Source organism: Aotus nancymaae, unplaced genomic scaffold (assembly GCF_030222135.1).
Source record: "Aotus nancymaae isolate 86718 unplaced genomic scaffold, 86718_ANA_hifiasm-v0.15.2.pri h1tg000016l, whole genome shotgun sequence".
NCBI lineage: Eukaryota > Metazoa > Chordata > Mammalia > Primates > Aotidae > Aotus > Aotus nancymaae.
Window position 1 is genome coordinate 70,523,019 of NW_026988428.1, and position 16,300 is coordinate 70,539,318.

General features: G+C 50.3%; 1 protein-coding gene across 50 annotated transcripts in view; it reads right to left on the reverse strand.

The window, feature by feature from the left end:
* CACNA1C (calcium voltage-gated channel subunit alpha1 C) overlaps positions 1-16,300 on the reverse strand; it is a 700,658-nt gene that overhangs the window by 559,698 nt on the left and 124,660 nt on the right. For all 50 annotated transcript variants that reach the window (XM_064377545.1, XM_064377576.1, XM_064377544.1 and 47 more), the window contains exon 2: positions 3,708-4,030. In XM_064377545.1, the coding sequence (XP_064233615.1) occupies positions 3,708-4,030 (323 nt within the window). The remainder of the gene's footprint in view (positions 1-3,707; positions 4,031-16,300) is intronic.

Consider the following 16,300-nt stretch of genomic DNA (forward strand, 5'->3'; position numbering starts at 1 on the left):
AAGGGACCACCATAATTCTCTCAGGGAAATCCATACTTACAAAGTTAATGAATATTGAGGCAGAAAGAGACCATAGAGATTATCTAGTCTAACCTTCTGAGGCCCAGAGAGCCTGAGAAACTTTCCCAAGGCCCCACAGCTGGTTAATCACCAGCTGAGAATAGAGCCCAGATTTCCCAATCACCAAGTCCGGTGTTCACTACCCTGCCACAGACAGCCTCCTGAGGAGTTCACGGGCAACCCTGGGTCAGGGTCACAGCATACTGAACTGGGAGGAACCCGAGGGATTATCTCAGCACTGGTCCCCCTCAGCCATGTGGGTACTTCTGAGGATCCATTTTCCTGCAGAACATTTTCTATGCTACCTTGATATAAAAAAGATGGCACACAGTGGACCTGTCAATCTCCCAACTTTGCAGGTGTGAAAAGTAAAGCAGCCTGTCCAAGACCCCAAGCTGGCAAATAGCAAAGCCTGGACCAGAACCCAGACCGACTGACTAAGCTTTTACATCCTGCTGCCCTTGTGCTGGATGAGGCACAAGTGGTGATGATGGGAGACAGATACTGATGCCGGCACCAGTGACAGTAAGGACAGAAGCTGACCTCTGCCAAGAGCTTGCTCAGTGCCAGGCACATTCTTACGACCCTTCAGAAATGCCCTGTGTGGAATGTATGCTTGTGATCCCCACTTTCTAAATGAGGAAACTGAGGCACAGAAGGGTCAGATGTTAACTTGTGCCAGGTCACAGAACAAGTGGTAGGATGGGATCCAAGCTCAGGCAGTCTCAGTTTTAAGGACTACTCTATACTGATCCACTTTAAAATTACCTTGAAGCCTTTGTAGGCAGTTCTTTTAGCTCTCCTACCGCGTCACCTCTTGCCTCCCAAACCTTTTCTCACCTGCTCAGGAAAGTGACACTGAGCCCACAGGCTGCTCAGTTTCGTTCCCATCAGCTGTGCCTGTACTCTCCCCAATGGGACAAGGAGGCAACAACCCAGCCAAGCCAGACCCGTGAACACCCACCCAGAAAATGTCACCTCACTCCTTCCACCACAGCGGGGGACAGCTGAGCTTGGGGTTTCTGGTGCTATCAGTTCCCCTCCCCTCATCCAGACTATCATCTAGCCATCCTTCACTTTATGCTAAAGGCACTGGGCTAAAGCCACAGAAGATCATGTGTAAAAGCAATCAGGCAGATAAGAAAAGCCACTGGCCGAAAAGCGGAGAACCCAGGTCAGTGCTGGAAAGTGCTCTGTGTCACCTTTTGAGGCCCAGATTACTTTTTAAACTGCTTTTCCTTCCTAATGACAGTGACAGATTCTACTTTTTCAAGAAGAGCTTAGCTGGCTAGTACTCCAGGCTATCTCCTTCCCTGTCCAGCCACTCCTCCCAGGCAATCCTAGAATGCCACCCACCTGGCACTGCTAAGGCTGGGCCCCTTCCTCTCCTCCAGGTGGGAAGGCACATTTCCCCAAAGGGGTGGCCACAGCACCCAGGAGGAAGTAGGTGTCTAGGCCCAGGTCCAGGTCCAGCATGTCCCAGTGCACCTGGACTGCAGCCCCTGAACACCATCCCTAGTGCCTAACTGGTCCTACCTAGTATCTCCTAGGACCTGCCTAGTCCTTCCTAGTACTATGGATGCATAGGGTGTGGGAAGTGCATTTATTTTGGGGCCAGGGGAACCTGAATTTGAAACCCAGCTCTGTCAATCGCCAACTGAGTGATTTAGGGCAAGTCCTTTGGCCTCTCTGGGCCTTGCTGCCCTTCTCTCAGAAGTGCCTGACCTGCAGGGCCCTCAGCTCTCCCACTCCCTGACTCCACCGTGAGCAGCTATGCAAGCAGCCCTATGGAGCTGACCAAAGTCAAGCCTCTCACCCAGTCCCCCGGGGACTGAAATCATGCTTGACCACTCAGGAAGGCCAGCCAGGCAGCTGCAGCCACTTGTTTCAAATTGCATTTTCTTAAAATACTTTTAAGTTGAGGGGCTCAAACATTTATTTATTTATTTATTTATTTTGAGACAGTTTCACTCCGTTGCCCAGGCTGGAGTGCAGTGGCATGATCTTCGCTCACCACAACCTCTGTGTCCCAAGTTTGAGCAACTCTTTTGCCTCAGCCTCCCGAGTAGCTGAGATTGCAGATATGTGCCACCGTGCTTGGCTAATTTTTGTGTTATTAGCACAGACAGGGTTTCACCATGTTGGCCAGGCTGATCTCAAACTCCTGACCTCAGGTGATCAGTCTCCTTGGCCTCCCAAAGTGCTGGGATTACAGGTGTGAGCCACTGCACCTGGCCTCATATATTTACAAAACTACATTTCTTGCTCAACAGAAACTTTCTTTTATCTCTAGGCTATCCTCTTTCAACCAGTACCTGAGACTTTTAAATCTTTCCATAGAAACTCACTGATGAAGCCTAATGTTCCTATCTTGGCCCTTGAGAGACTTGACAGTCCTGCCTGGATGAATTATTATTTTTTTTTTTGAGACAGAGTCTCACTCTGTAGCCCAGGCTGGAGTGCAGTAGTGCCATCTTGGCTCACTGCAACCTCCACTTCCTGGGTCCCAATTCAAGCAATTCTCCTACCTCAGCCTCCCAAGTAGCTGGGATTACAGGCATGTGCCACCATGCCCAGCTAATTTTTGTATTTTTTAGTAGAGACGGGGTTTCACCATGTTGGCCAGGATGCTCTCAAACTCCTGACCTCGTGATCTGCCCGCCTCCACCTCCCAAAGTGCTGGGATTACAGGCATGAGCCACCGCACCTGGCTGCCTAGATGAATTCTTATTACAAAAATTCCCACAGTCAGTACCAGGGTTCTAGCCTTATCTGTTCCTGACCACGTGACCCTGGAGAGCCTCTCCTATGGGGCTGTTTCATCACTGGTGGAAGTCGGGGTGGATCTACAGAGCTTAAAGGTCCTTCCAATTTCTACAGCCCCAGGATTCTGATGAGGTAAGGGGCTTGTAGTGCCACAGTGAGAGCCCAACCCTTCAAAGCCACTGTCTCTGAAGGGCCCATTTGCTGGTTTCTATACAGACAGAGTGAGCACTCCAGACAGTGTTCACAACTTTGTCTGCATATTGGAATTACCCAGAGAGTTTGCTGCTGTTGTCTGTTTGTTTTCATGCTTAGGTGGAGCTGCGTGGTCTGTTGTTTGTTAGAACTTTCCAGGAGACTGAGAACCACTCATTCCTCCGGGGCCCTTGAACCAAGAGCTGGGGCCCTGACCACTACACTCTTGCATCTCCTGAGCCCCTTCACCCTAGGAGAGGGAAGGCCATGAAACCATCCAGCGCCATGGCACAGGAGGGAAAGAAGGGAATGAGGCAGCACGTAACTAATGACTGTTACCCCGATGTGTGAGTGGGCCCCTGAGCAAGTTCAGCTACAGGATACGATAGTTCATAACTTCTTAGGCTCATTTTCTCAAATGTTGCTTATCATATGAAAAAACACCCGACCCAGGCAGCTTATTTACAAAAAGATTGCTGGGCCTTGTCCCCAGAGATTCTGATTCATCAAGTCTAGGGCAGGGACCAGAACTCTGCATTTCACAGCACCCCAGTGATACAGATGCAGTAGGCCCAAGGCCTCATTTGTAGCCCAGCACCGCTGACACAGTCTGTGGCCCAGGGAACCTTGGAGGGCTGGCCCCAGGGTTTAGGTCCCACGAGCATGCCCAGCCCAAAGCACAAAGGATATTTCCATTCGACAATGCTGATGCAGGCCCTTCGGATGGGGTTCTTCAGGGTCAGGCAGAGCAGGGCTCGGGGCGGGCGTGTGGCCGTGGTGCTGCCCTGCTTCTTGGGTTTCCCATATTGCTGCCGCTTCCGCTGCGTGGAGCTGACCGTGGAGATGGTCGCGTTGCCAGCGCTGCCCATCAGCTTAGCCTGCCGGGCTGCGTCGATGGCTGCCTGCCAGGACAGGGCAGCCCCCGGGGTGGGGATGTGCTCAGGGGCCAGCCCCGCCGCCGCGTTGGCATTCATGTTGGCATGGGCGGGGCGTGGGCTCCCATAGTTGGAACCTGTGGCAAAAGAGAAAACAACACAATAATTACTCGACAGAAAACAGGAGCACTTCTGACACTCTCTGGACCCCAGATTCACAATTTTTTGAAAGCTTTATTTCAAGCTATTGCAGTGGTTAGGAGGTGTCACATGGAACATGAGTGTGAGATGCTGAGGGAAGAGGGCCAGGATCATTCCGGTCCTGGTTCGCTGGGTGACCTTGAGCACATTATTCCCTTCTAGTCTCTTTGCCTCACCTTAAGTGGGCAAGAGGTGAGATCCATGCATATCAGCACATATGGACCTCTGCAGAAACAGATAAAACACAACGATTACCTGCAAATTAAAATACATGTTTATAAGAACACACGCAAATGAAAGGATATTCATTAAATAGAATAGAATGATTGTTTAAGGAAGGTGAGGAGGAAAATGAGAATAAGATGTGGGGGTAAGGAGGAAGCATAAATGAATGAGTGAGTGAATATGAGAGGTCATTGCATGAAGCAATGATGAAAAAGGAACAATGAACTAGAGTATGATTCACTCAACTGTCTGTACCTGAGTTTCAATAAACAAAAATACATATAATAAAATGAGGAGGCTGGACTAGAGTAAGGTCACATCCAGCTACCTCAAAGCCATCTGGGCTTTAACTTTTGGTTGACCAGGAGGGGACAGGGGAGCTCTGATGGTTTTAAATCATGTCAACAAATCCCTTCACATCTGACATCCCTTTCATTGAGAAAGATCTAGGCCCCCTCCTCTTGAAATGAGGTCGGCCTTTGGTGACTGTTTTACCAATAAAGTACAGCAAAAGTGACACCATATAACTTCCAAGGATAGGTTAAAAATCAACAAAAAAGACAACATTGTATCCCCCTGACTGTGTTGGGATGGTTGCCCTGGAGGAAGCCAGCCCCCACACAAGGCAGCCTTCAGCCCTAAGCTGCCATGCTGTGAGGAAGCCCAGACTAGCCTCAACAGAGAAGCCATGTGGCAAGAGAGAGTCCTTGCCAGCTCCTGGCCACCCCAGTCACCATCTGATTGCCACCTCCAGGAGAGACCCCACGTCAGGACTGCCCAAGTCAATAACTTTTTGAATTCCTGACCCACACAAGAACTTCCTGAATTCCTGACCCACAGAGACTGAGCAATAACAAGGTGTCTGCTGTTGTGAGCCACTTCATTTTGGGATGATTCATTAGACAGCATTTGCTATCTGGGAAAGGGAGCTGTGAGTGGCAGGGGTTGACGGGGTAGGGAAGAGGAACAATGTCAGGAAGGAAACCTGATTGGAACCCGCGCAGCCCAGGGTGCCAACCTGCACAGGGACAGCTGCACTGCTCTGGTGTCAAGGCAACAAAGCTCTTAGATGGTCCCTAAGACAGCACATATGCTTGGCAGACACTCTTCAGCCTGTTAGGCTGGATGCCTCGCTCTAGAATCTGTAAGGTTTGCCAAGCGATCAGCTTAGCCTGATCCAAACCTAAATCTCCCAGAACACATGCATGACCTTGAGACTTAGTACCACTAGTCAGTTGGCCAGGTGTCACAGGATCAAGAAAAGCCGCAGAGATGAGGGTGCTACCGTGGGCGGTGAGCTTGGCATCTGAGGTCACTTCAGCTGACTGGGAGACTGTGGCCAGAGCAGCCAGACCAATTGCATATACATCACCTCCAAGCCCGCCCACAGTGACCTTTTTTGGTCCATGGGCACAAGGTCTTCCAGGGAAGCCGTGCATCCTAAGGTTGCAGGCTCAATATTATTGACCGCCCCCCACCTCCTCACCTGTGACTAAGACACAGATGAACTTGGCACCTCTCCCAGCCACCTCTCCAACTCTTACCTTGGGCTGATCCTTCTATGTTGACCTCCAAGATAACTTTGCTCCCCATGTGACCTGCTTTCTAGAACCTATCACCCCCATCCCCACAGGAACCTGTTAAGAGCACATGACCCGGCTTAGCCATGTGAACATTTTCACCCAGAGAGAGTCTGCCCCAGAGACAGAGCCCCAGCAACCTCACTAGAGTCCTCATCCAGCCACACCTGAAGTTAGCCCTTAGCTGAGCCACACACAGGTGAGCCACATGCAGGTGATACAGGTATGGCCTCTTGGGGCTGACCTCCATTATGGCTGTGCTGTAAGGCTGGCTGAGCCTCCCCTTCTCCAGGTGATTTTCCCCCACCCACTGTGATGTTTAAGTGACTTAAGTAACTTAGCTGGAGCTAATGTGAATTGGGTCTCTGTTCTTTGCAACCAAAAAACGACCTAATACACTTGGTCAGTGCCCAAAGCTTGGACCTGGCTGGGCGGTCATTTCTGCTGGATTCCCGTCTATGTCTTTTCCATCACACCGGTGACAGGCAGTAAGTTTCAACTTTTATGCCAATTGATTGATATCAAAGTCCAAAATGCTATACTTAAAGGACTCTGGAGATGGTAGATTACTGTGGCCCACTGTGGACACAAAAGGCAGGGAATGGTATCATTCGTGCCATGTAGGTACCACCCCTGCATGATCCCAAGAGGACTAGCTGGTCAGCTGCCTCCTGACCCGCAACAGTTGCCACCTGCTCTACCGCCAACTGGCCCCTGCACATTACAGCCCACCTCTACTCCTCAAGGCCTGGAAAATTGCCTCTGCCATACCCAATTCATGGGCACATTCTCAATGTGACACTGCCGCTCACCTCACCATATATTCCCTTCACCTTCCTGCTGTTCTCTGCCCCAGGGATAAACTACATTCACCAGAACATCAGGCTCACAGAAGATGTGACACTCCCTACAATGAGACGTCTCATCTCTCCCATAACTCATCCCTATCCTCCCTGCCCTCACTGTGTAGATCCCAAGCCTAAAGCAACGAAGACCCTAATAAGGCCAGGACCTTAACGTTTCTCACAAGACCCAGAGGGAAAAGATGAAAAGAGTGCATTTGAATTAATAAAGGCGCCCAAAACACAAGCACGGCTTGAACACCCAGCAAGCATGCGTGTCTCCATTTAACACATAAGAAGACAAAGGGGTGTCTGACTCACTAAAGGTCACAGAGTGCAGCGACGGAGGGTTGCTGCAGCAGGCACAGGGCTCATGGTGAGCTGCCAGACTCCACTCCTGCCTCCTCAGCCCTCTCTCACACACTCCACATGCATGCACGTGCCTGTGTACATGGTGACGAACAAGGCACACACCTCCTCCTGGGCTTCTCCAGGCCTCAAGATACAAGCAGCTACATTTCTGACCCCAAGAACATCCTTTCTGCTTACTATGATCTCCACGTGACAGTGTGGACTATTCCACTCGCCCCTCAGTAACCTCAGGGAGCCCCTTAGGCGAAAGTGGAAAGTGCCCGTTTCCACCTGCTACACTGGAGCCACTGAGTCCACAGTGGCCTCAGGTCCTGCCTCTTTGGCTTGCCAGGGAAGGCTGGAAGTGTAACTTTGCTCCATTCAATCTGTGGTATATAATGTTTTCTTCCTAGACTCTCTGCTTGGCACTGACAAAATTTTTTTTTTTTTTTTTTTTTGAGACAGAGTTTCATGTCATCGCCAGGCACCAGGCTGGAGTGCAGTGGTGCCATCTCAGCTCACTGCAATCTCCGCCTCCTGGGTTCAAGCATTTCTCCTGCCTCAGCCTCCTGAGTAGCTGGGACTACAGGCACGCACCACCATGCCCAGCTAATTTTTATATTTTTAGTAGAGACAGGGTTTCACCATGTTGGCCAGGATGGTCTCGATCTCTTGACCTCATGATCCGCCCGCCTCGGCCTCCCAAAGTGCTGGGATTACAGGTGTGAGCGACTGCGCCTGGCCTGGCAAAACTTAATAGACTAACTTTAGTTCCTAGACTAATGTCTTCTTTTCCCTCAGATACATAAAAGCTGCCCTGTCCCTAACTGTTGGCATTCCCGACCCCGGTTCAGTCATGGCATGCCCTCCATGCCTCACACCTCCCCTGAAATGCCTGTTCCCTGATCCTAATCTTTGTACTCACCCCCATGCATTGCCCTTAATCCCCCCATCTCATACAGGCTGCCAGTTCCCAAAACCAAGGAGTCTCAGGAATTTCAGGACAACACTTAGAAAGAGGGCAGGAAGCCCCGGCCTGAGAACACACCCATCGCCCAGAAAAGCTGTGTGTGGGGTGCCTCCCTGCACCCAGAGCACAGGGTGGAAGCTTCAAGACGGCAGCTGGCTGCGCAGAGCCCCAGGACAGCTCTGAAAACCACATCCCGGTGGTCTGCCTTCCGAGACCTCCCAAAATTCCATGGGGGCCCATATTTATATTGTAAACCGTTCCCAGAGCACAAGGACCTCTCTGGAGCACACCATCTGGAGAAAGCACATATGAACCAGCCCTTGGGGAAAAACGGAATGTCGACCTCCCTAGCCAGAGGCCAAGAAAACAACCTACACTATTTTGGTCCTGGCAGCTCCGAGCATTGCTGCAGTCCCATGACATGGCTAAGGCCCTGCACAGGAACGCGGAGCCACACACAGGTGAGACAGGTATGGCCTCTCGGGACTGCTCGCCTCTGGGCCCAGGCCTCCCCTTCTTCAGGTACTTTTCCCCACCCACTGTGGTGGATCCCACCCTGACCTGAACATATAGGCCAGTCTATAGCAACACAGTCCAATACAATGTTTACAGTAATAGAAATGTTCTATAATCCTAGGTTGTCCAGTGCCCTAGCCACCAGTCATATGCAGCTCCTGAGCACGTGAAATGTTCTATGAGTATCTCCGGGTCACCCGCAACAGGGTGGCACAACCACCCAAGACTCCCAGGAGTGGAAAATCTCCATCTCTGGCTCAATGTTTTGAATCCAGAGTGGTGCCATGAAGGTAGGGCAGGCAGCATTGTGTCCCTGATGGCTTTTGTTAGCACGAAATAACCACCCAATGCAAAGAGACCAATTTTCAAATTATAAAGCTGATTCAAAGCTCAGGCTCCTGGCTGCCAGCTGAAAGGATGCCACCATTTAAGTCTGTTCTGGCTCTGCCTGAATGGGCTGTTTCCATGGATGCTCCTACCCCTGAACGACCCCCTGAGCAGTTGTCTAGCAGATCAGGCCACACACCCGCAGGTAGGTGCCCTCCAGCAATGACCTCATCCCCAGACATAAGAAAATGCCTCCCACCTGTCAAATGGCCCGGCTCCCCTGAAGACAGCATCTGCATCCTCCTCTTGCACCTAGGAGCTGCTGCTGGGGGCCAGGACAAGGGAAGGACCCCAGCATAGTCTGGCCAGCCTCATGTCATTCTCCTCTGCAAGGGTCCAAGTCAGGAGTCCAAGTTAGGAGTCAGTGGTGTGTGCTTCCTGGCTGTCCCCTGTGAATGAGGGGCTTGGTGCTGAGGACTTGGAAGGTGTTCAGTGATTAAACAACTGATTTTTTCTTTAATCCACCTATATTTCTGCACCTGATTCAGAGTCGTACCCCAGAAAATGTTTAACATCTGTTTGCTAATGACTGTGATGATAATGTTGTCATGATACAGATAAAGGTAGGCTAGGACACTAGAAAGAGCACTGCTGGAGTCGCTCCATCTACCCCTAAAGAATGTCCTTATTCTCAAGCCACACGCTCTTCTACTGATTTCTTGGATGTAACCATAGGGGAGAAGTTCGGGGGAAAGAGGCTGTGAGGAAGATCTCCATCTCTCACGCCTCCACCCTACTCCAGGCCACTACCTATTTCTTGCCCAGAAATGCTGCAGCTGCCCCCCGGCATTTCCCTCATTCCATGCTCGGCTATCCCCAAGCCAATCTCCACGCAGCAGCTAATGTGACCTTTTAGAAACAGAATTTGTAAATCAGGCCCTGTCATCCCCCTAGTTAGATCCCTTCAAAATCCAGATTCCTTGCCACAGCTTACAACACCTGCATAGACTGGCCCTGGCCCACTTCTCTGAGCTCACCTCACTCCCCCGTGGGCCTGGTCCAATGCACTCCTGACACAGTGGCTCGTTTCATGCCTCAGACATGCCCAGTTCTTGCTTGCCACAGTGCCTTTGCACGCACTTAGAATGTTCCTCATGTTCTTCCCTCTGCCCTTTGCTAGGCAACCCCTTCTCACATTTCAGGTTGGGGCTTAGGTGATCCCTTTTTCAAGCCTCCACTCCAAATAAGCAGAATTCAAACACTAGCTGCCAGCGTTCTCCCCACTTCCCTGCCTCCATGTCACCCTTGAATAAACTTGCCCAATGCCCCTGGCATTGTAAAGAGACCCCCAATCAGCCATGTGTGCAAGAGAAGGTCTGGGACTATCAGCCTGCTTCAGCAGCAGTCACCCTGCTTGGCCTTGGTGCCTTCTGTGAGCACAAAGGCCGGTCACTCCTCCACCTTTGTAGACACAGACACCCAGACTGATTTAGACAGAGTAAGCAGCCACAGCTCACTCTTAGAAAGGGAAGAACTGCAAATGAATTTCCCCCTAAAGTCCTGACCACTGAGCAATCTCTGCAGGGCAAACGAAATGCCTTCTCTCAAGCCGACTTGTCACCCAGGACCTTTGCAGAAGCCCACTTGGCTCTTACTGTTATCTTGCTGTAGTGACAAGGGGCCTACATTCCCCTTAAGTGCACAGCAGACAACCTGGAACAGAAACTGGACTTCCTCTGCCCACTAAAGGCCAAATGACTTGAGAGCAGGGCCATTAATCTTCCCTATCTATTGCGGTACTAAGATAGCTGGAGGATGTGAACAGAGAGGACACCGTCTTTTGGTCTTAGATGATAACCTGAGGCCCTGGCATCTCAAGTCCAATGGCACTCATCTCTGGAAGGATGGCGTGTGCTGGGCACCATGTGGTGGACGAGAGGCTGGAGGACGGGAGGTCTCGGCAGCTCTTCTACCCTCCTCCTACTGTGTCCTGCTGGAGAGCTAAACACAATGGCTCCCAACCTCCCTTACAGCGAGAATTCCTGACACAACTTTTGCCAGTCAAGAGCTGAATCAAAACTAAGTCAGGTGGGGAGGTGTCTATTTTGCAGGTATCGAGCTGGCAGGGCCAAGCCAGTGGCTTCCTGATTCCTGGATCATGCATAAGATGGTGTGACCCCAGAGCCAGCCCTTGACACAGTGACCTCCAGGTCCTCCATAAATGTACCCGAGCCACAGTTCCCTCCTCCGGCCTGTTCTGCAGCATTGTTTTGAGAATCATTCCCACAGACCCAGCCTAAAGCCTCCTCTTGCAGCACTTCCAATTATTCTATAAGCCCCTAAATTTCTGTACTGAGTATCTTTCCTCTAAAAACAGCCAAAGAAGTTTCTGTTATAGGCCTGAACCCTGACTGAGATATATAGACCAGTCTGTAGCAACACTGACCAATACGAAGTTTACAATAACGGAAATGTTCTATAAGCCCAGGCTGTGCAGTGCCCTAGCCGCCAGTCATATGCAGCTCCTGAGCATCTGAAATGTAGCTAGTGCATCTGAGGAAGTGCATTTTGAATTTCACTTAATTTTCAATAACTGTACATTTAGATAGTCACACGTGGCTGGAGGCTCCCACACTGGACAACACAGGTTGTGCTGTATTAAAAGGAAGTACTCTTGGGAAGAGCGTGGTGACGAAGAAGTGTGAGAAGTGGGGGTGACGACGAGCAGAGCACTGAATTCAGAATTGTGGGAAAACTTTTTAAAAAGGCAATCGAGAATGAATTCAGATGTTGATGGGTGGGTGGATTTTTGATCAGGAATTAACCGCCCTATGCAAAAAGACATATTTTCAAAGCATAAGAGATTCTAAGATCCAACAAACAATGTAGAAACCAAAAGTCCTTTTTCAGTGTCTAATATGCTCATCACATAAATGAGAGATGACTTTCTTCTAAATGGGCAAATGGGGAAGCTGGCATTCCTCTCCAGCCTAAGCAAGAGAAAGCCCCAGGACGCCCCAGCTGAGGTGGAAACAAACCCTCTCCGGGGTGGGCGCCCACTGGTTTAAGGACGCCCCACCTGAGGTGGAAACCCTCTCCAGCGTGAGCACCCAGTGGTTTCAGGACACCCCAGCCGAGGTAGAAAGAAACCCTCTCCAGGGTGGGCGCCCAGTGGTTCCCAATGCACCAGTCGCCGTGCTGTGCATCTGACTGTGCTTCCTCCTACCTGAGCTATTTTCACACCATCCCCAGCAGCATTCTGTCACTCTGCTCACTCTCCTTTCCCCACCCTGCTACAGACACAGTTCATGAGAAATGGGGTGCCCAGAACAGGCCCCATGACCACAGCAGTCAAATGTTCTCCAAAACAAGGAGACTGTGAGGGCAACAGGACATCTGCCGCTCTCTCCCCAACCCAACTGACCAGTACTCCCTCAAATACAATTGTCTCGTTTCTATTCTGCATCCCCGCTGCCTCTGATGACTGCATGAAGGCAGGGGAAGGTAAATAGCCTGGAGCACTTCAGGGGCCCAAGGCAATGAGAAAAGCAGGAAAGCTACAGCATCCACACCGACTAGTGATCCAGCAAACCACAGCTGCCCTCTGTTCTGTACAGGGCAGCTGGCTGAAAGAAGGTAAAGAAAGGAAAAGGAAGCCTCGTAAGGAACCCCTGGAAGCAAACCACCTGTGATGCCTACAAGACCAGCACTGCTTTGGTGAGAGGACCCTGATATATCACCCGTGGCACTCGACGTCTCTCATATTGACGTCGAAGAGCACAGGGAAGAAACAAATGGATAGATACACACAGCTGAGCCATGGATTTCAACTAAAGATGACAAATCGCCGTAATAACCAAACGCTTCTTCCACTTATTTCCAAGCACGGAGAGGAGGGAAGTCATGACCTGTTGCTACTTGAACTAAGGCACCTATTACTACCTGGTGATGGCAAACCTAAATTACAGGCCCTAGTTGAGGATTAATTCACATTTATTGAAAAATCAGCATTTTACCTTTTTTAGTGTGGCAGCAGAGAAGCCTTTGAGATTAAAAAATTTAAAAAAATCTGCCTGCCTGAGGACAGAGAGCCATCTAAAAAAAGGGAGAACTCATTCAGGTTGCTGATATCTGGGGGGCAGTGAGGGGGTGCAGACAGTGGGAAGAATGCCCCAGCAGCCAGGCACCACACCGAGGGGACCCAGACCCCGGCTCAGCCTCCCCTTTCCTTCGGTTGCTGAATGCCTGCAATGAGTTCAACTCCGACGCTTGGGTCCTTCTCTTATTCTCCCAGCAACTCATAAGCTCCTTGAGAGCAGGAACCAGCATTGTGGCCTCAAATCCTAGTACGGTGTTGCCAGTAGGCACTCAAAACACATTGGCCACACGGAAGTTCTTTTGCAGAGCTTTAATTTGGCCTTCAAAGGTTTCTGTGCAGAAGTATATGGGGAAGATGCTATTCCATTATCTTAAATTAGTATGTTTGCCACATGTTCAATGTATCTATTATCATAGGTTAAATGAATATGTGTTTCTTGTTCCCAACAAAGTCCCAGGAAACATGAGCTTTTGTCTGTTTTGCACAACTGTATTCTCAGAGCCCAGGGCAGCCTGGAGTGTGGGATGCGCACAATACCAATGTGTTGAATGAAAGGATGACTCAACATGTAACTGTCCCAAGGCTTTTTTCCCCATAATAGTAATTACTTGGACTTCCGTCCCATGATGCTGGGGTTCTGTTGCTCTGGCCCACCTTACTGGTAGGAGAGCAGAGGCAGAGGGTGAGTACAGCATTCCCAGGCACCTGAACTAGAACACGGAGGCAGCGACCTTGCAAGGGTAGTTTTTAGTATTCTCGGTGGCCCCCCGCCTCCTCCTGCCACCATCCGAGAGAACAGCTCCCTCGGCTAATCCTCACTCACCCTGCACACTCACTGTCACCCATTGAACTGGGTGGGCACCCTTGGGAACCGGCAGGAACTGCTCACAGTCCACCTCATGCCTCTGAACACCCCACCTTGTGGGCCACAGGACTCAGTGGGATGGCACAGTGGTCCCTGCAGCAGAGACTGGCTCTGCTCCTGAGGCTTGGAACTCACAGACCCACAGACCTGACACTCAGGGAGGCAGAGTGCACATTTTTATTCTGCACTGTGAGGACGATGGAGCTGTAGCTCCCACGGTCCCACCTGGGATGAGGAGGCTGAGCCCCGACCCCTCCCAGAGCCTCCTGCACTTCTTCCTGGGGAAACATGGTCTGCTCCACCCTGTCAGGGTTCAGCACTCTGCTGTGAGTCACTAAGAAATTCCAGCATTCACCACCCTTCTCAGAAGCTGCCCTGAAAGAACTAATCCAAGACTCTAGCAAAGCAACGTGCCTGGCTACTCATTACAGTGTGAATGACACCAGCACCAAATTGGAAATAACCTAGAAGCCCCTCACTGGAGAACTAGTTAGACAAATCAGTGCACATCCATTGACAGAATTTTAGGAAGCCATAAAAATTACACTTTAAAAAATATGAAATAATATAGAAATTATTTCCACAGTATAATATTAAGCAAAAACAGGGTCTACAAAAGTATATACAATGGGACCACAATTTTTCTTCACTTTCCTTTTTTTTTTTTGAGACGGGTCTCACTCTTGTCGCCCAGGCTGGAGTGCGGTGGCACAATCACGGCTCACTGGAGCCTCGACCTCCCCAGACTCACGTGATCCTCTAACCTCAGATTTTTGTTTTGTTTTTTTTTAGTAGAGATGGGTTTTCGCCCTGTTGCCCAGGCTGGTCTCCAACTCCTGGGCTCAAGCAATCTTGGCCACTGAAGTGCTAGCATTACAGGTGTGAGCCACTGCATCCGGCCTTTTTTTCTTTTTTTGAGACAGTCCCATTCTGTCACTCAGGCTTGAATGCAGTGCCATGATCATGGCTCACTGCAGCCTCAACCTCCCTGGGCTCAAGCAATCCTTCTACCATAGCCTCCGAAGTAGCTGAGACTACAGGCATGAGCCACTATGCCCAGCTAATTTTTTAATTTATTTTTTGTAGAAACAGGGCTATGCTGCCCAGGCCAGTCTTGAACTCCTAGGCTCAAGTGATCCTCTACCTCAGCCTCCCATCCAATTTCTTTTTTTGAAATAGAGTCTCGCTCTGTCGCCATGACCTCAGGTGATCTGCCCACCTCAGCCTCCAAAAGTGCTGGGATTATAGGCGTGAGCCACCCGCACCCAGCCCCCATCCAATTTTAGAAGTTTGTTTTCATGGAAGAAAGACTAGAAGGAAACACTAGTGTTATTTTTAAGTGTCAAGTAATATACATGTGCTGAGAGGTAGTACAGCCTAGTGCTCAGGGGCATGGACCTGGAAACCAGGCAGAATGGATCCAACTTTGAGCTCTGTCCATTGCTAGCTGTGTGAGTTGAATAGGCACATAGCCTCTCTGTGCCTCAGCTTCTTCACTTGTAAAACGCAGATAATAACCCTGCCTATCTCATAGCACTGCATGACAATCAAATGAGTTAATGAACATAAAACTCTCAGGACAGAGCTGCAGGGAGCTGCTTGTGTTTCCCTGTGGTGCTGGGGGTGAGGAGGAAGCGGCCTCAGGCAGGCTGGGAGGGAGGCAACCTGTCTGCCCTCTTCCCGAGTGGGACTCTCAGCAGCTGGGCAAGAATCTGGCACTGGCTTGGCCACAGTAAGAGAAAATACAATATATAATAAATAGTACTAGCTATTTTTGTGATTAATTTTCCAAATTCTGTGCAATAAGTAATTCTTTGGTAATCAGAAAGAAAAACAAGTTACAGTTTGGTTTTCTTGCTTAAGTACAATTCCAATACGACTTTGGCCACCTCAGTGCCAGATTCCTGCCTCTGGAAGGGGGCAGACAGGCTGCCCACCTCCCAACCTGCCTCAGGCTGCTTCTCCCTCACCCCCAGCACTGCAGGGAAACACAGGCAGCTCCCTGCAGAGAAAGAAGCTGGAAGTCCCATGAGAACTCAGCACGCTTCTCAGCAGTCCTCTCAACTCCAGCCTAAGCTCCAGACAGAGGACCACTTGCACTTCTGTGTTTCCAGCTGTGGCTCTCTGCAGACAGAAGGATCTAGGTTTAGGGCAGAGTAAGATGGTTGGTTTGAAAATTAGCTGAGAAACACAGGCAAGATCCTTTCCTTTTTCCCTTCATCTTTTCCTTTTTCTTTTCATCTTGTTTAAAAACCATTCCGTTTCCTATGCGTTCGCCTTCAGGAAGCAAGAGCAGGGCTATGCGCCCAGAATGAGTGGCAGCGAGGCTCAGCCCCGGTCCAGGGTGCACCACGCACATAACCTCAGAACCAGACACCAGGGAGGGAGGGCTTCCCCAGCCACACAGCCACGAGGCTTCAGCACGCAGGCC